The sequence below is a fragment of the Phocoena phocoena genome, chromosome 6 (genome assembly GCF_963924675.1).
Source record: "Phocoena phocoena chromosome 6, mPhoPho1.1, whole genome shotgun sequence".
In the NCBI taxonomy this organism is placed as follows: Eukaryota; Metazoa; Chordata; class Mammalia; order Artiodactyla; family Phocoenidae; genus Phocoena; species Phocoena phocoena.
The window spans coordinates 18,256,975-18,277,246 of record NC_089224.1 but is presented as its reverse complement, the minus strand read 5'-3'; the positions used below and the strand labels follow the sequence as shown (position 1 = coordinate 18,277,246).

Sequence of the window (20,272 nt, the reverse complement as noted above, 5' to 3'; positions counted from 1 at the left end):
ATCTAGGATCTGATTGGATAGGATGATGGAAAGGTGGAGTGTGGGGTCAATGATGGCTCCCAGTGCAAGGAGAGATTGATGGGACATCATGGGAAAACAGTCTGTATTATACAGTAGGCTGATAAACTTCTGCTTGGGGACCCAACAAGGCAGACCCCTCCCACCAAAACAAACATATATATATATAAATTAATTAAAGCTGAACATTTCTCTGTCAAGTTATGTGGAAAGATGCTATTTTACCTTTAGCATCTATGTAAGAATTGTGCTATTTCGCAAAATTTGGTCCTACACATGGAAGAACAATGTTTAATGCTTCAGACTTCTCAAGGGTTTTCATAGGAATTGCTGGGCAGAATTGTTTTTGAGGGAGAGGAAGGTGAGGTTAAAGGCTGTTCAGGGCTGGGAATTCCCTGGATGTCCAGTGGTTAAGACACCGTTTGCAGGGGGCATGGGCTTGATCCCTGGTCAGAGAATTAAGATCCCATATGCCACGCAATCAAAAAATGGGCAGAAGACCTAAATAGACATTTCTCCAAAGGAGACATACAGAGGGCCAAGAAGCACATGAAAGGATGCTCAACATCACTAATTATTAGAGAAATTCAAATCAAAACTACAGTGAGGTATCACCTCACACCAGTTAGAATGGGCATCATCAGAAAATCTACAAACAGTAAATGCTGGAGAGGGTGTGGAGAAAAGGGGACCCTCTCGCACTGCTGGTGGGAATGTAAACTGATACAGCCACTATGGAGAACAGTATGGAGGTTCCTTAAAAAACTACAGATAGAGTTACCATATGACTCAGCAATCCCACTACTGGGCATATACCCAGAGAAAACCATAATTCAGAAAGACACATGCACCCCAGTGTTCATTGCAGCACTATTTACAATAGCCAGGTCATGGAAGCAACCTAAATGCCCAACGACAGACGAATGGGTAAAGAAGATGTGGTACATATATACAGTGGAATATTACTCAGCCATAAAAAGGGACGAAATTGGGTCATTTGTAGAGACGTGGATGGATCTAGAGACTGTCATACCCAGCGAAGTAAGTCAGAAAGAGAAAAACGAATATCATATACTAACGCATATATGTGGAACCTAGAAAAATGGTACAGATGAACCAGTTTGCAGGGCAGAAATTGAGACACAGATGTAGAGAACAAACGTATGGACACCAAGGGGGGAAAGCGGCGGGACGTGGGTATGGTGGTGTGATGAATTGGGAGATTGAGATTGACATGTGTACACTGATATGTATAAAATGGATGACTAATAAGAACCTGCTGTATAAAAAAATAAAAGAAAAAAAATCCCGCGACCAACAACAAAAAAAAGCTGCTCAGGGCTGCAGGGGATGTTTGGGGGCAATAATGGAAGACGCTGAGGTTACAGCAGTGCCGTGAGACACCTGGCAAGAAAATCTCTGCTGAGACTCCCCCCACCCCGTCCCCACAGAGAATGTAAGTTTTCCAGGAGAGAGAACTTGGGGTGCAAAGGAGTTCAGGTTAGGAAAGGACAATGGCACAGTCTCCCTAAATGTAGAAATTAGGGGATATTTTGGTTTTCTAACCTTTTGTCCCTGAACCAATTCCCCCCGCCCTTCTAGATACAGCACCGCCTAGGCCCTACCAGCTATATCATCCTGTTTACTTCCTTCATATCACTTCTCAGAATGCAAAAATCACTTGATTTATTTGTTTAGTTCCAGAGTGTAAGCTCCATTAGGAGAAAGAAGCGACCACTTTTGTTCGCCTCTGTACAATACAATTTCTGGTCTCTAGAACAGGGCTCGTCATAGAGTAGGAGCTCAGTCAATATGTGTTGAATGGATCCATGCATGCACACATGAATAAATGTAATGGTGATATTTCAGGCCTTGAGAAGCGTGACCTTCCTCATATAACTCAGAGAGGCTGCTTGGGAACCATCGCTGGTTCACCTCCCTCCTGATGGGCCCAGCACACAGTTTGTCTATGGCTCCGTGAGAAACCCTGAGAAACTATATATATATTATATATATAATATATATATTTTATATATATATTATATATATATATAGTTTCTCTTTCGTTCTATTTTTTTCTAAAATAATCAGGTTTACGGGGGCTGGCGGTACTCAAGGAGGGCTTGCAGCCTTGACAGCGCTCCAGGGCAAGTGGGGTGGGGAAAGACTTTGCCCCCCACTTTGCTGCCCTTCCTGCTGGTGGAGCAGTCTTCCCATGACCCCATCCCTTTCCAGGCACCCCGCTTTTCTGTTACCCCAAGCCCTATGGACGGAGAGAGGCTTGTTGGTGTGGCAAGTGAGGGGATTGCCAGAGGGCATTTGGGTTATCTTTTCCAATGTCACGTAATAAATCACCCTGGGTTTATTAGGTGGCTTAAAAACACTGCCATCTAATGTGGTCTGGTCAAGATTCTGGAAGGGCCGAACGGGGGGAAGCAAATCTCTGTTCCATGGAGGTTGGCTGGATCCTGGTCACTCAACTGGAGCCTCGGTGGGAACACAGGACCCCTCCAGCGCCATGGGGTCACCCCAGCAGACTGAAGGGGCTTCTTACATGGCAGCTCGGGGCCCCCAAGAGTATAAAAGGGGAAGCTGCCAAGCTTAGGCTGCCCTCTAAGCTTCGGCTAGGACTGGCAGAGCATCACTTCTGCTGACTTTGATTGGTGAGTGAGTCCCAGGGCCTGCCTGGTCTAAAGGGGAGGGCGCTCGCTGTGCGGCGTGATTCGTGAGAGGCATATTCCAGTGGGTGTCACCAATGAAGTAGCCTGCCAGCCTCGGGCCAGGGCCAGGAGAAGGGGGAAGTGTCACCCCAGGCCTGACATGACCCCTTTGCCCCCATGCTAAGGCCTTGGAATTAAGACAGATGTGCGCTCCTGTCCAGGCTTGGTCAGCTTGCTGCCTCACCTTCCTTGGGCTTTGACGGCTCACCGTACCCTGATCCCCCAACTCGCCGGCCTCCTGTGCTGTCCTGTCACCTGCACGGACAGGCAGGGAGACCAAGGCTGTGTGAATGCCTGCTCTGGAATACATTTCTTGTCTTTCCTCTCCTTCCCACCCCTTTTATGTCCCACCCTTGCTACCAAGGCCCCCCACCACCTTCCTGGAGACCTTGACATTTCCCACCCAGAGGCACTGTGTCATGTATTCTTCGTGTGTTCCACAGGCTGCCCCGTGTTTTTAACTCCCTCTTTACACATCCCTTCTGTCTCCTGCCACCTGAGTAGAAAAGCCCTCTGAGCCTCAGATCTGGGCCCAGAGCAGTAGGGAATGCTTGTCGGGGTGAACGAGGCAGGTTGGCACCGAGAAGCCTGGACAGATGGCCACTGTGGTGACTGCACCTTCCCAGCTGGGAGGCCCTGGGGTGGTGGTAACAATAGCCACCCTGGTCTCCTGCCAAAGAGGCCATACGCAATAGGCCAAGGAGTTGGTTGGTAAGGTGAGCAGCTGGATGAGAGAGGCAGGGAGGCCTGAGCTTGCGGCTGGGGTTAGGGGGTCTCTGTTGGAGAACTCTCGGCCTTTGCAGGGGACCATGGCCCTTGGTCTTCTCTCCCCTCCTCCCCAGGGTCTGCCCAGGGCCTGGTCACAGATAAGGTCACAGGGTTGGTGAGGGGTAGGGACCAGCTGGAGGTCTATCTAATATTAAGGCCCCTACTTTCCTACCAGCCAACACAGCCCTCATCAAGGCTGTCCCCCCGCTCCTTCACTGATGGGAAGGGACATCACCTTTCTTATTCCAAGTGCAAAGGCCCCGGGGAGCTGCCGCACCACAGCCAGGGGAAGGAGGGCTGTTGGGGAGGGCATGAGAAATGGCATTCTTTATTCATAAATAAAAACATAAAATTACCAGAAATAGTTTACATGGCCAAAAGGGGGCATCAAAAATAAGATAACTCAAAGCTGTGAAAAGCAGAGCAAACCAAACAAGACCCGACCAAGAGAAAAAGAACTCCATACATATTCTTCCAAACGCCAGTCCGTCCACAGCCAGCCCGGCCCGGGGTTCCACAGAAGGGGTAAGGAGGGCAGCGCATCCGAGGGCACAGGTGCACGGCCTCCTGCCACAGCAGCTGCCGTTCCAACAGCCCAGCTTGCCTTCTCCCTGGGATCCCTCTCCCCCAAGAGATGGCCCAGCCTGGGCCGGGGCGAGAGCAGGGGCAGAGGCTCAGCAGGTGCTTCTGAGGGGAGAGCTATCCCCCTCCTAGTCCCCACGGAGCTCAGTGCCCTTGGGGGTGGGGCGTGCTCGGCAGGGGTTACCCGAATACAGAGGCCAGAGGAGAAACCCAGGGTGGGCGCCGCATTGAGAGTCCGGTCACTCTGAGGCCCAGAGGCAGAGTCCCCACTTGGTGAGGTGGTGCCGGTGTCGCTGTCTTGCTGCAGACAGCGGAGCATTTCATCACCCTGTGGGGAGCAGCAGGGGTGACCCTGCGGCTCTGACCCTGCGAGCAGGTGTGTCAGCAGCTGTGCTCAGAGGGAGGGGCAGCGAGCTCCCACCGGCCCCGGGGTTGACTTTCCCCGTCCCCGCTCAGCCTCTGCAGCTCAGAGCCTCCTTCCAGAGAGACTAGGTGGGGCAAGGTCCAGAAATAGCAGGGAGCTTTTTGCACAGGGAAGGGAAGGGAAACCACACGGCAGTGAGGTCGCTATATTACACAACACTCGCACTCTGGTGCGACCGGTGCCACCGTGGACCACCCTGCGGTCTTGGGCTGGTGGCAGCCCAGGGAGGGCTCCGCGAGTTGGCCTGGGGCGGGGATGCGGGGTGCAGGGCACGGTCACACCGCAGTGGAGCCCCTTGGCCCCCTTCCCCGGGCTTAGCACCCACCTCTTCACAGCGTGGTCTTGAGGGCACAGCGACAGGCTTTTGGCTGTTCTTTGTGGAGGGAGGGGTCCTCCAGCCTGGGGAGGGGCAGCAGCCCCTTTCTCTATCCCGTGTGGCAGTCTCAAACAAGGCACAGGCTGGTGGAGATGGAGGGACCAAGGGCCGTGGCACATGGGGACGGACATCTTTGACTTGGGGGTTTGCATGTGCCCAGTGGAGGGGACTGGCCCCCCAGGCAGGGAGAGGGCTCTGGGCCTGTCGATTCCAGGTTTAAATCTAGCCTAAGACTAAGAGTAACGGCTTGAAATTCCAGAAAACCTCCTCTGTTACCTGAAGGCAGGACAGGCACAGCTTAACGCAGGGATTCGAAGGCAGAGCCAGCAGCAGGGAAGGTGGCCCTGCCCTCAGCCCAGACTCAGGGAAGGAATGGTGGCCCTGGAAGGATGGGGGGACAGCAGGAGAAGCAGCTTCCCACTCCCACCCCAGGGCTGGAAGGGCCAGCAGTCGGGGACAGAACTGGGGGCACCGGTCTGGGACTGCTGACTACCCAGACATCCTGGTCCCTCCTGCCTCAGTGAACCCCTCTCAGCATGCAGGAGTGAGGCCCAGGAATCCGGCGACGGCTGGCTGTCCCAAGAACAGCAGCTGCGGCTAGAGGCAAAAATAGAACGTGGAACAGCCTGGCTGCCTGCGAGATCGGGCTTGCTTCCGCAAAGACAAGAAAGGAAAAAGAAGAAGAAAATTCCCTGAACTAAGCAACTGAGGAACCACCTTTTCTCTGCACATCTTCAGAAGGGAAGCCCAGCCTCCTGCAGGGCCTGGGTCCTTGACTTCGGGGCTCAGGTGGGGCTGCAGGTGGAGAGGGCCAGCTGGTACCCCCCGGGGCTGTTCGGAGGCTGTGTTGGCACCTCTTACTCTCTTTGGCCACTGGCACTCTGGGGCCCCCCCCCCGACCTGTACAGACTCTGCACTTAGCCCTGGAGGTGAGAAGGGGAACGGCAGGCAGTGGGAGGGAGCTGCAGGTGAAGGGGGGAATGCCCAGCCCAGACGACCCTGCGCCATCTCAGGGGACACAGGTTATTCTGGATCCAAGCAAAGGCTTGGTTCTTGGGAAAGAAAAGCAGCTCAGGGTAGCTGCTGGCCAACTCGAAGCAGGTGGGGGAATCCCTACCTCTGGTCCCATGATGAAAGATCTGGAGGCTTCCCTGGGAAGAGCTCGAAGTCACACCCTCCCTGTGTGAGGGACAAGGACGTCCTCAATCTTTCCCTCCCAGCACCCACCCCGGGGTCTCGGGTCTATGGCTTTAAGAAGAGTAGTCACAGAGGTCAAAGGCCACCAGCCACCCAGAGGCTGCTCATTTCTGGTCAGCAGGGCCAACAGGGTCTGGCCATTACTACCTAGCTTCTCTCTCTGACCCACTCTGGGTCTTGCTGAGTCTAGATAATCCTGGGCTGGCCCAGCTCTCCCCTCCTTTCTGTGGCCTGCCAGCGTCGGGAAGCTCTGATGTTGAGAAGTCACGTTCTCCACACCTCACTCCAACCCCTACCCCTCCGTGGCCAGGGGAAGATAGCTCAGGTTACGACCAGGTCAGATTCCAAAGCTTCTGGTCATCAATGCTTGTGTTCTTTTCCCAAGGCATCCAGATGTGCTGGGGGCCAGGGGGGCAGGGGGGCGGTTCGGGGAGGTGGGGGCGAGAAAAGAAGTGTGGGAAGAGAGGTGGAAGGGAGCTTCCGTCCTGGGGAGGCCACTGGCCTTCATGGTAGTCACCACCCTCGCGGGGAGAGCGTATCTCTAAGTAGTTTGAACAAAGGCCAAGGTTTAGGGAGCCCTTAACCAAATGATGGAGATCCGGGGACTCATCTCTTGGCAAAGCTAGTGGTCTGGCAGGCTGCAGGGATGCGAAGCATTGGAATGTGGGAAAGGCGGGGTGAGGCCGTGTAGCAGCCCCTCCCCTCCCCCCCTCCCCTCGAGGTCTGTGCTTCTCTCAGAGGCCTGAGCAGGGGAGATGGGGAGGGGAACCCCCACTCATGGGCTCAGTGCCCCTGTCTCCCAATGCCAGGTCCCCGGCTCCCTCCCAGGAGGCCCCTCAGATCTCGGTGGCAATAATGTCCTCATAAGGGATGTCAGCCCCTTGGAGGTCAATCTCAAAGGGCTCCCCTGCACCATCCGCGCGGGCCAGCTGCTGCAGCGTCTTTTCCAGGCGCTGGTTCCGCTGGTACATGGCCAGGTAGCTCTGCTGCAGCTGCTTCTGGTACTGGATCACCTTCTCCTTCTCCTCCTTCCATAGCAGCCGCTCATGCTGGAAGCCTGAGGACATTTGGTCGTGGCCCTGCCGCTCCTCCCTGAGCTCGGCCCGCAGCCGTTCCAGCTCCCGCTGCAGGGCGGGCACGTCCTCGGTGGAAGCAGGCCCCAGGGCGGCCGTGTCCCGGCCCCGCGTCAGGGCGGCCTGGGCCTGAAGCTCCAGCAGGTTCACCTTCTCCCGCAGGAGCTCCGCCTCATTCTTCTTGCGCTGCAGCTCGTTCTCGCAGACCTCCAGCTCCAGGCCCTTGGTACGCAGCGCGCTCTCCAGGTCCTGCGTCTTCAGCTCCAGGCCCTCCAGCCTGCCCCGCGTATCCTTCAGCTGCGCCTTCAGGTTGAGGATCTCGCCGGCCTTAGCGTTGATCTCCGTCTGGGACTCCTTCAGCTGCTGCTTCAGGAGAGAGATCTCGCCAGACTTCTGGCACACCTGCCGCGGGGCGGGGACGAGACAGAGAGCCAAGGGGTGAGAGGTGGCACCTGGGTGTGGTGTCCTTACTTGTAAACTGAGGATCAGTACCGATTTCTTAGGGTTGTTGTAAAGATGAAATGAAAGAACCTAGGGCCTGGCATTAATAACCGCTCTGTGAATTATTATTATAAATATGTTTGCAATGTATTTCTGTGTTATTGTGAATGTTTTTTATTTTATTTGATTTATTGTTTTACCGTACAGCCTGACTGGATAACCTGGGAGTGAGGTCACAGCAATGTCCAGCTTGGTTCCGGATTAGACAAACAAGGATGGATGTGTTGTGAAGCCAGCACTGGCTTATGCCTCTGACATGCCCTGAAGTGTCCCAAGTCCTGGCTGAGAAACCACGGCTGGGGTAGGGTCTGCTGTGCCAACACTGACGGGAAAGAGGAGAGGGAGTGGTTCCATGGCTAAGGTCCTGTCCTCTTCGGGAAACCCGGCAAACAGAAAGTGACACTCCCTTCCCACCCGTCTGGTGCCTCCATCCGTCACTTCCACCGAAAGGATCCTTTCCTTCTACCCCTGATAACACCTGTTGCTCTAATTTCCAGGATGAGTACAGGCAGCTCAGTGCAAACAGATGCTGTGTGGCCAAGGGTGTGTCACCTCGACCTCGGGGGATGATGCTGGTCTAACCAGACCCAAGGAGCCCTCAGCCCCTCCCCAGGGCAGGAGTCTTTGGGGTGAATGCCGTGCACACCCCCTCCCGGTCCCCCGCACCACCTCTCAGGTGAGAAAAGAGAGCAGGATGAGGGGTTAGGCTGTTCTCCAGCAAGGCCAGGCCCAGGTGCTTCACTTGCAGGTGTGCCTGAGTGGGTGTATGTGTACGTGAGCCCCTTTCCTCCTGTCCTACGTTTCCATCTCAGCCCACCAAAGAGAAGCCCCACTCGCACTTCTGTGAGGAATTCTGTCCCTGAGACCTGCACAGGTGCGGCCACTCCTACCAATGGGTGGAGTCCCTTGCCTCAAAAGTCGCAGATGATAACTGTGCTCTCTCATGGCTCTGGGGCCAGCATGAATTCAGGATGGTCTGTGGTCCTCCTGGGCCTCTGTGAGCAGATGCAGTGAGTCGGCCCTGAGACAGCCCAGCTGGGACTCGGCTCTCTCGCTCCAGCTTCTCAGCCGACGACTCGGTTAGTAAGTTCAATTCTGGCCACGAGGCACCGGGGTGGGGAGAGGAGGAAGCCCGGGCTAAGAGTACCCCCAACTTGGTTTACCACGGAGCCCCTTATTTGGGTCATGAAACGGGTACTTCAGCCCAGTTTCCCCGGGCAGTTGTGTTCCCCCCTCCCATTGCCTAGAGCCTGGAGGAGACCTGGAGAAGGCTGGGGGGTGGGGGACACTGGCACCGAAGCCCTGCCCACCCACGCCCACATCCTCACCTCCCACTGCGTCTCCTCCAGTGCGGGGACGAAGCTGGTCTTCTCCTTCTCATAGGACCTGAGCTTGGTCTCCAGCAGGTCCTGCTCCTTCATGAGGCTCTCGAGCTCCTGCCGCAGCTGCCGCTTCTCCTGCTGGAGTTGGAGCACCTGCAGGTGCAGCACCTGCTGGGCGCGCTGGCTCTTCTGTGCCGCGGGCTTCAGCTTGCTCTTGGGCTCCAGCCCCTCTGGCTCGTCCTTGCAGCGCCGCGGTCGCTCCTCGTAGGCCTGGCTGGCGGCCAGCCCCTTCTCCTCAAAGCTGCGGTGCAGCTTCTGGAGCTCACCCTCCCTCTCCAGCAGTTTCTGCTCCAGGTCCTGGACGGTGCACTGGTCCGTGGAGATGGGGGAACGGATGGAGCCCTTGTCCGCCCTGCTCGGGTGGGCCAGCTTGCTGCCCCCGTCGGAGAAAGACAGGGCCTTCAGGCTCATCATGTTGCTGTCCTGGAGGAGGACGCCCTGAGTGATGTTGTGGGCTGAGCCCCCAAAGCGGCTGGCGGGCCCCACCGGTGTGACCAGTGGGTCCAGCTGGTAGCTGCTGGTGGTGCTGTGAGTAGGCAGGCTGGACATGGAGTTCCGGCCGGAGTCAGACAGCGCCCCGGAGCACAGGCCGGGCTTCAGCCCCTGCTCCTCGGGCTTGTCTGGAGGCGCGGGGTGCAGCTGGTGGCTGGCACTCTCGGGGGACGAGTGGAGGATGGCGCCCGACCGTGGCAGCACCGGCTTGAAGGCCGTGGGTCTCACGGCACCCTTCTCCAAGTCCTGGGGAGGAAAACAGGCATATGGAGCCCGTGTCTTCCCCTGATGCACCCACAGCCGGGTAGGCGTGCCGGCCACGTGTCACCTTCCTGGTCGGGAGCCATAGGTGACCTCACCTGTTGCTCTGAAGGAGCCAAAGGTGGTGAATCTCTCCCGAGGAGGAGAAATTCCTCTGTGCCTGGGGACGTCCTGAAGGGTCATGAGGCACTCTGTATTGTGAACTACAAACCTGTCACCATCTTGACCCACCTTCCACCCCAAGATACCAAACGACTCTTAGATTCACCGTGCCAGGGCTCTGGGGCTCTGTGTGGTGCATGTAAGGACACTGGACGTGTGTCCTTGCCCCTTGCAGTCAGCCAGGAGCTGGAACAGTGGCCGTGACCTGCCCCGGAGGTTGGGGGAATGGCTTGAAATAATCATCCTTTCCCTAAAGCCGTCATTTTCATTATTAGAGGACTTCACAGTTCACAGGCTCTTTACTTTCAAAAACTTAAAGCTCTATGCAAACATATGGGGCCATTTCCTAGCACATCAACGCCAAAGATTCATCTTCCCAGGTGAGGCCAGGGCACTGAATAGGAACAATGTTTTCAGTGTCCACTGGCGGGACCCATGAGAGCTTGAGCCAGCATGAGGGCTGGACTTCTGAGTACGTGGGACTCTTTGCCCTCATCCCTGCTAGACTGAGGATGAGAACAAACCCACAGGCCTTAACCGGTCAAAGATGCTTTGGGGCCAGCTTGAGCTGGAGAAGCTGCCCAACCAGAGCAGAAAAGGAGGGGAAAGCCCACCTCCATGAATCGTCTAAGGAGAGAAGCTGCCAGCTCTCTCCAAGTGCCCTCTCTACCTGTTCCTCCACACGCTCAGTGAGCCCCCTCTCTTTCCCATGCGCTTGAAAATGTTGCTGTCCGTCCTACCTTGGCAATCCTGAGTTACAGCCCAGCAGAGCTCAGGAAGGCTTTCATTTCCCCTTTGCTCTCTGCTGAAAGCTCACCCAGGACTTCTGCATCAGAGGACTGACCGACGTGCCCATTCCTTTGTCCAACCTTGCTCTCTGCTGTGGCTGAGCACTCCTGCCCTCTCTGCATCACTCAGCCTCTTGGAGATGTATGCGTTTAGACCTCCACCGCCACCCCTCCCGGCCCCAGGCCTCTCTCCTGCCTTTCCAACCCAGCCACCCACACCAGAGACCCCGCTTACCATTTCCAGCTGGTTGGAGAAGGGCATGAGCTTGGGTGGGGTGGACGGGCCAAAGTCCACCCCGGCCTGGCCCCCTAGGTCCCCACTGGACAGTGCAGTGTAATCGGGGCGGTGGGAGCCCCGGGCCTTCTGGCTGACCTTGATATAGAAGAAGTCTTCACTCTTGCCCATTTTGGAGCTGGACTTGCCATGACCCGAGTCCTGGGAGAAGCCAAATCTCAGCAGGCCGTCTGAATACCGATTGAGCTTCTTGAGGTGGGAGGACTTGCGCAGCTTGTACTGGGAGGCCCGGCAGTGCTTACTGTGGAAGCCGTGGCCGGAGATGAGGCTGCTGACGCTGCCCATGGTGACGCGGGGTCAGGGACAGGCAGGGCAGAGCGGGGCACCTGGCGTGGCTGTGGCAGTCCTGGCTCCGCCAAGAGGCTGCGGTCATAGCAGAAGCCTCACAGAGCCCGGGAGAGCCAAGACCTGGAAGGAGACACAAGCGGGAATCAGCCTGGGATGGGGCCGGTCACTGCACAGTCCCCGCCGGTGACTTACAGAGGAGGCATTCTGACCGTGAGATCTGGGCAACAGAGAAATGCATGTTTCTCCTAACAGAAGCTCATTCCTGTCTCTGTTATTGTCTCTGTTATCTCGTTCTTCCTTTGTCCTCTACTTTAGCAAACGTCCATTGGGAGCTACATCGGGAAGGCCCTGTTCTCAGCACTGGGATGCAGAGGTGACTAGAACAGTCACAGTCCCTGCACTCATGGGGCCTGTGTGTAGCCTAGTGTGGACTGGCCACAAACAGATCAATGTGTCCGACCTCAAGTGATCTAGGTGCTACGGGGAAAATAAAGCAGAGTGAATGGGATGGCATTCCAGGAGGTGGTTATTTTATGCAGAGAGTACGAGGGAGGCCTCTCTGTTGAGTATCACTTGGAGAGACCTCAAGAAAACGAGGGAGCAAGGCACATGGAGATCTGGGAGGAGAAGGAAGAAGCTCAGGGGCAGCCCCAAGGGCAAAGCCCTGAGTTCCTGTGTGGAGTATGATGGGCATTTGTGAGATCAGCAAGGAGACCAGTCTGGCTGGAGGGTGGTTGGCAAGGGGGGCACAGGGGATGTAGACGTCGGAGAGCTAGCAGGTGTCAGGCAACAGAGAACCTGGCTGGCCATAAGGGCTTTGGCTTTTAGTCTGATGAGCTGAGGAGCCCCCAGATGGCTTTAAGCAGCGGACAACCTGATCTGACTTCGGCTGTGGAGGGTCACCCTGGTTGCTGAATGGAGAAGAGACCATTGAAGGGACTGGGTGGAAAGTGGTGGGCCAGTTAGGGCAGATGAGGGACTCACATGGCTGGGCCAAGGACGGTAGTTATGGATTCAATTTTAGATGTAATTGTGAGGTTGAGCTGATAGGATTAGTTAAAAGATTGGCTGCAGGGAGTTAAAGAGTGGAGTCTAGGATGACTCCAATAATTTTGTCTAAGCAACTAGAAAAAGTAAGTTGCCATTTATTGAGATGCAAAAGACCACAAAAGGAGCCAGTCTGGGATGAAGTCGGGGTGGAAAATAGGAGTTTGGTTTAAGACATTAAGTTTGCAAAGCCCATTAGACATCCAAGGAGTGATGTGCAGTAGGGAACAGGATGGCTGTGGAGCGGGGGAAGCTGCAGATTTCCATGTACAAGGCGTTTGTGCAGAGAAGCCAGGTTTGAGACTAGATGAAAAAGCAAAGGCAGGAAGACAAGAGAAATGTGAGGACTGGTTCACGGAGGCCAGGAAGGTGATGGGGAATGAGGAAGAGACACTGAGAAGGCTGTGAGAGAGATGCAGAAGACCCACAAAAGGCAAGGATGAGGATGGTGTCAAGTGCTGCTGAAATAAGATGGTGACTGAGAATCAGTCAATGGATTTGGCCATGTGGAGGCCACCAGTGACCCTGGTGGGTCAAGAGCAGTTTTGGTGGAGTGGCGGGAAGAAAGGCCTGACTGGAGAGCGTTCAGGAGTAAGAGAGGGGAGAAATAATTGTATCCATGGACACTGAAAAGTACGTGATAGACTTGGCTTGCATTCCCAGTTATGCTCCCTGCCAGCTATGACTCAGGAGGTAAACACTTTCACATCTTTAACCTTCAGTTTCACAGACACTTAAAAAATTCTTTTAAAGTAATAGGACTGCATCTTATAATCAAAGCTGAAAACAGTAACAACGACCTTGCCAGTCACCAGACAGAGGAACGCACTGGAAGGCAACGCGGGCACTCTCGCAGACACAGGCAAATCACGAAGCGTAGGTCACGTGATTTTCAGAGCTCGGAAAGGCTGTGTGGCTGTCATGCACTGGGAAGGGGTATTTCTCAGTCAGTCAAAAGACAGATGATCCAATTAAATGGGGGGACTACAAGTTTAATAAAATAGGAAATGCAGAAGGAAACCTGCATTCTTTATTATGCTGTAAATTACCCTGTCAATCCGAAAGGGGCGAGAGACAGACAGCCCAGGTGGGTGATGAGGGTGTATGGGCACAGCTGAGGGAGCCAGAAGACTCTTCAGACTCTGAAGGTGAAGGCTCAGATTCCAACGTGCATTGTCATCTTGAAGAATAAAGTGGTTATGTTATGAATGAATACATTCTATATTCCAATCCTAAAAGTACAACACAACAAAACAGCATCGTGTAAGTGTAATGTATTTTTTCCTATGAAAAGCTTTTATTAAACTGATGGCCTCTTAGAATCAGGGAACCACGGTGATGCCTCATGCGGTCATTATGAGCAGTTTATTGGATCCCATCAGAAGCTAATAGGTCTGGTACATTTATTGAAAGCCTAGTACATAGTTGGTGCTCCATAGATGGGAGGTATTTTCATTGGTATCTATGATTTATATAACTATAATTGTTCTCTCCAGCATTCGTCATCCCTGTGTTGTCTTCAATGGCCATATCTCATTTTCCAGAACTAGTTCTTTTCCTTCCAAATGCAACTTTCCTGCATCTCATTCCCTGAGAGCACAATTTAGGAGTATGAAGTTACTCTGCTAATTTAACAGCTGACAGTGACAAAATGTGTTTCTCATGCCCCAGGTCATCCATCTCTTGCTTAGCTGAGGCCTCCAGGTCCTATGAGGCAAATATTCTATTGCTGTCCATATGTAGGGAATTTTTGGCCAAAGGACTCTCCTGCACTCTGCACATTCTACCAGTTGGACAACTGGTAACTTACTTTTTGTCCATCCAATTACACATTTGTGAGCATCTACATGGATAGTGTTGTAGAGATAAGGCCACTGGCTATGGCATCAGACAGATTTGGAGTTGAAAATTAACCTCTCTTGAGTTTTCTTTGCTTACAAAATAGAAATAATCATTATTTCACAGGATCAGTATGAGGATGAAGCAAACTCACAGAAGTCAAGTGCAATGCTTGGCACATGGTAGGTGCTGTCCAGAGGTATGTGTGATCAACACAAGGACAGGACTAGGGTGCCATCTAGAAGCGTGTAACAGTTGGAGCAGAACTATAACACTGGGAAGACATGTAAAATGAATCTGTCTGCAACTCATACAACTCCATAACAAAAAAACAACCCAGTTGAAAAATGGGCAGAAGACCTAAATAGACATTTCTCCAAAGAAGACATACAGATGGCCAATAGGCACACGAAAAGCTGCTCATCATCGCTAATTACCAGAGAAATGCAAATCAAAACTACAATGAGGTACTGCCTCACACCAGTCAGAATGGCCATGATTAAAAAGTCTACAAATAACAAATGCTGGAGAGGGTGTGGAGAAAAGGGAACCCTCTTGCACTGTTGGTGGGAATGTAAATTGGTGCAGCCACTATGGAGAACAGTATGGAGGTTCCTCAAAAATCTAAAAACAGAGGTGCCATATGATCCAGCAATCCCACTCCTGGGCATATATCCAGATAAAACTATAATTCCAAAAGATACATGCACTCCTATGTTCATAGCAGCACTATTTACAATAGCCAAGATTGACAGATGAATGGAAAAAGAAGTTGTGGTGTGTGTGTATACACACACACACACACACACACACACACACACACACACACACAGTGGAATACTACTCAGCCATAAAAAGGAATGAAATAATGCCATTTGCAGCAACATGGATGGACCTAGAGAGTATCATACTAAGTGAAGTAAGCCTGACAGAGAAAGACAAATACCATATACATACCACTTATATGTGGAATCTAAAATACGACACAAATGAACATATCTACGAAACAGACTCACAGACATAGAGGACAGACTTGTGGTTGCCAAGGTTGGAGGGGGATGGGGGAGTGATGGATTGGAAGTGTGGGATTAGCAGATGCAAACTATTATATATATAGGATGGATAGACGACAAGGTCCTACTGTATAGCATAGGGAACTATATTCAATAACCTGTGATGAACCATAATGTAAAAAAAATGAAAAAGAATATGTATAACTGAATCACTTTGCTGTACAGCAGAAATTAACACAACATGGTAAGTCAACTATACTTAAATAAAATTTAAAAAATAAAACATATCTGTTTGCAGCTCTCCTGCTGCACCGCCATCTCCTCTCACTTGGGCCTTGAGTCAGCCTCCAAATTTGTCTTTTCCCAATCTGCTCGTCCTAAGCACTGATGCTGTCACAGTCCTCATGCTCCCTGCTGAAAACCTTTCAAGGTTTCCTACTGTTCTTAGAGTGAAGCAGACACTTCACGAGTCCTGCAGGCCCCGGCAGGCCCTGGTTTTGCCCACCACTCCAGCCACCTCACTGCAATTACAGCCACACTCATTTCTTTCTGCTGGTAGAACACACCAAACCTTTCTCCAGAGAGGAGCTTTTGTGCTTGCTGGTGTCTCTGCCGACAATTCTCTTCCCTTAGCTCTTCCTCTTAGCACAGATCTCCCTTTCTCACCCTTTAGTTTTCAACTCAAATATCACCTCTGCCAGGTGGTTTTCTCTGGTTACCCTTGGAAAAATCCATCTCCCTCATTCCTCTCTGTTAAGCCAACCTGTTTATTTCCTTCGTAACACTTGCTTTAACCTATAATAATCTTATTTTAAAATGTGTTTATGGTGTGTATCTCCACCAGAATTTCAGCTCTATGAGAGCAGGGACTTTGTCTCTAGAGTCCTAGGACAAAAATGAGGGAGATGAGGTGAAAACTCAGAGAGGTTAGATGACTTGACCCTTGTCATTCAACTGGCTAGTGACCAAGGTGGGATTTGAACCCAGACCCAAATTCCATGATCTCCATGTGATAGCAGATTGCTAGGGACTGTAGGTGAGGCTCAGAGATATTAGGGGTCCTGTCCTGGAAACCAGGCCAGTTTCAATGGTTGGCAGAGAAAAAGCCTAGAGGGGAAATCAAGCTGTGGCCTCCAGCCATAGCTTCATTTCTCCTTTGGGCAGGTGACAAGGTCTCAGGTACAGGTGAGCTCCTTCGTTGACCTGAACGGCAGCCAGAATGATGTGCAAAGCACAAGTACTGTGCTGAGCCCTAGGGGACTGAGAGGAGGAAGACAAATGATGCTAGGGAGCAAAGGTGAGGAGTGGGTGAAGGATGCTGGCTGTGACCCTGAGTGCATTCCTGTCCCTTAGCCCCAGATCCCCTGCTCTCCACTCCCCAGGTCTTAACACACAGAGGCGCTTTGAAGTTTGAGATTATCCCCAGACACACTTGAAGCTAAACTAATTACCTTTAAGTGTCTAGACTTGTTTGGTTTTCAACTTGGAGAGAGCCTCACAGAAAACCTGGCTGTGATCCATCCTAGTTCCCAAACCCTGGGTCTTCCCACCCCCACCCCACCGGACTTGCTGTCTCTGCTCAGACACAAGGGGAAAGGCATATTTTTATTCTTGGGAAAGAAATCCCCACTGGCCGGGAGGGCGTACCTGGGGTGAAAGTGAGCAATCACGCTGATCTTGGAGATTCAAGAAGGGGAAAGGAAGAGGGAAGAAGGACTGGAGAGGAAAAAGTAAAGGAGCCACAGCACCTCACGCCGAGCACGGCTCAGTAACCTTCTGCCTGGCCTCTGACTGATACTACGGAAGAAACCCGGCAAGAATTAGACTTTAGGTCTTAAGAGAAGAGAGCAAAGAGAACAGCGAAAAACAGCTGGTGGAGGGACTTCCCTGGAGGTCCAGGGATTAAGACCCCGCACTTCTAATGCAGGGGGTGCGGGTTCGATCCTCGGTCGGGGAGCTAAGATCCCACATGCCTCACGGCGCAGCCAAGAGAAACCCCCACCACCAACAAAAAAACCAGTTGGTGGAAAAGGACCGCCTAGGCTACACCTCTCAGAATCTGGCCCCAGGGAAGTCAGGAGACTTGCCCCCAGAACCAGTGCCAGCCTCCCCCTTCCCCACATGAGCTATGCCATTGAGTGTGGCTCCTGAATCAAGACAGGCAAGGACCACGGAAGCCTGGGAAGCCCTCGGCTGTGAGCTGCTGCTACTCCCACGGCAGCTGCCCTCTCCCCATCCATCCTGCACTCTCCTTCCCAAAGGGAACCAGGGCTCACACCAGGGTGACACATTCCTCTGATGTCCCTTTCTGGAATATGGAGATTAGAGGCATGGAGTTGAAAAGGGATCTGTCTGGACTCAGGAAGGTGAGAAATACTACTACTCACCCTCCCATCACACGCCGGAGGGGAAGCAGCTATGGCCTTGCCCACATCAAACCCCAAACCCATACTTCCGGGCTGGGGAGAGCAAGGATCCATAGCTGCCCTCCTGTCCGCCCTCCCCGTCTGGAAAGGTCACCCACAAGATCAGGATGCTAGCCTCTATGGGACTTCTCTGGCAGTCCAGTGGTTAAGACTCAACACTTTCAGTGCAGGGGGGGCATGGGTTCAATCCCTGGCCAGGGAACTAAGATCCCACATGCTGCGTGGTGAGGCCAAAAAAAAAAAAAGGATGCTAGCCTCTAGCCTTCATGCCTCCCTCCTCAGCTTGGATCATTTCCCCTCCTGTTCCCATTCCTTACCTTCTCTCCTTCCTTCCTTAACGCCCTCCCCACCACCACCCAGGCCAGGTTGGGGGGCATCTCTACGCTCTGCCTGGTACTCACCTGCCAGGGGCCTCCACCCAGGGCACCCACTGGGCATGGGCGGTGATGCTGCCAGTGGAGCAGTGGGAGGGCTAGCTTGCACCCTGAGGGAGCCTCCTCCAGCACCCAGGGCTTAGGGGGGCTGGTGCTGCCCACCCTAGAACACACCCAGCGAGGTGTGTCCTCTAAAAGTGCCGAGTAATGTCACCTGCAGGCTGAGCAGAGCTGATGACGCTGCAGTGTCGGGGTTCATTTGGTCATTTACTCAACGAATATTTCTTCAGCATCTGACAAGTGCCAAGTACCCTGCAAAGTGCAGGTGGAGGGGCAAGGAAGGAAGGAGAGGAGTTAAGTGCATAGAAGAAAAAAAAGAAAAGCCAGACATTTAAAATATGCTTTTGTGGGCTTCCCTGGTGGCGCAGTGGTTGAGAGTCCACCTGCCGATGCAGGGGACACGGGTTCATGCCCCGGTCTGGGAAGATCCCACGTGCCGCGGAGCGGCTGGGCTCGTGAGCCATGGCCGCTGAGCCTGCACGTCCGGAGCCTGTGCTCTGCAACGGGAGAGGCCACAACAGTGAGAGGCCCGCGTACAGCAAAAAAAAAAAAAAAAAAAAAAAATATGCTTTTGTGTGTGTGTTGTACAGTAGTTAAATTTCTGTGCAGAAAAATACATGTCCTGAATTCTTATATTGGCATTCTTTATTGGTTAATGAATATCATGCATGTAATTTATTTAGAAATGCAGAACATTTTATTAAATGTATATGCATGTTCTTAGGATTATACCAAGGTTTCTTTCATTAGAAGCAGATTGTTTTGGCATAACGGTAACTTATGAATGAATGTTAAATAAAATACACAGATTTCTTTTCATTATAAAAAGAAAAAGAAAAGAAAGAAAAGCCAGAGATAAAAGGGCCAGGTGTGTGTGTGTCCACTACTTCAGCTGCGGTGTCCAGGCAAGGCCTCTGAGAAGGTGGCTTTCAAGAAGAGCCAGCCTGATGAAGTTTTTTGGTAGAATGGTCCCCTGAGGGCGAACCACAGGTGCAGAGGCCCTGAGGTAGGAATGGGCTTGGGCTTGGGGGGTTTAGAGCAGGGGGTCCCCAGTGGGGTGATCTGGCAATATCTGGAGACAAGGCACTTTTGACTGTCACGATCGGGGGGTGCCACCGGCATCTGGTAGCTGGAGCACAGGACAGCTCCCACGACGAAGAATTATCTGACCTGAACTGTCAATAGCGCTGAAGTTGAGAAACAGACTTTCTCCTCTTTAGAGGAACAGAAAGAAAACATGAGTTTAGAGCCTCAGTTCTGCCACTGAGTGTGGCTTTGAGTAAGTGATTTCAGCTCTGTGCCTCTGTTTCCTCACTTGTAAAATGGAAGTAACCACACTTGCCCTGTCACAGGACTTTATTATGAACACAAAAAGAAGTGAGAGCGTAGAATATACTGGAAAAAATCACCAACGCTGGTTATTGTGTTATGTCTCATTGTTCTCCAGGACAATTCTCTGAGCTATCTTATTATACAATGGGGTTTATCTGAGAAGAGAGGCACCCCGGGGCTGCACCCCCAGAACAGACCCTGGCCTGGTCACAGAGGTCTCAGCGTGAATGCTTACCCCCATTACACCCGTGAACTTGGGAGCAGGCACAGACTGGGCTGCAAGATGTAATCCTCCCCTCTGTTGGTGCAAAGCCTTGAGCCCTCTCTTGGCTGTTTCCAACCACAGCATGAGGGGCTAGATTCATTTCAGCTCCTTTTTGAGACCTCCTAAGAATTTAATGGGAGTCATCGATCCCTTCCTCCCAAAAATGTACCCCCCCACACCCTGCTCCAACTTTTTGGCTATAACTTCCTAGCATTCCTTGACCCCGAATACCCTTCGATGGAGCCAGTTTAAAAAGAGATTAATACATCCTGCTCTGGGGGATCAAATGTGAGCTTTGGGGTTCCGGGGAGGAACGAATAACTTGGCCTTAGATTACTGACTTAACAAATGACTCCCTGCTTCCCTTCAGGGACCAGGGAGGTGGAAGCAAGGGGAGGAAGTGAACTAAAGAAATTGTATGTCACCTCAGTGCAGCCCTACCTCCCACGCTCAGACCCCAGGGTCCTGCAGCCTATTTCCCAAGACTTGGACAGACCTCGGACCTACTTCAAAGGGAGTCAGAAGGTGGAAGGCTGGTCGGAGGAGGCAGCTACCTACCCTGGGATGAACCAGGCTCTCTTGGGCAAGG

The 20,272-nt window shown here is 52.6% G+C and overlaps 1 protein-coding gene across 1 annotated transcript; it reads right to left on the bottom strand.

The window, feature by feature from the left end:
* Positions 1 to 6,921: 6,921 nt before the first annotated feature.
* On the bottom strand, positions 6,922 to 11,324 carry LZTS1 (leucine zipper tumor suppressor 1). The gene is made up of 3 exons (XM_065879597.1): positions 10,980 to 11,324; positions 8,988 to 9,779; positions 6,922 to 7,560 (listed from the first exon to the last, which is right to left on the bottom strand). Exons 1-3 carry the CDS (start codon positions 11,322 to 11,324, stop codon positions 6,922 to 6,924), a joined length of 1,776 nt encoding a protein of 591 aa, XP_065735669.1.
* Positions 11,325 to 20,272: the final 8,948 nt, after the last annotated feature.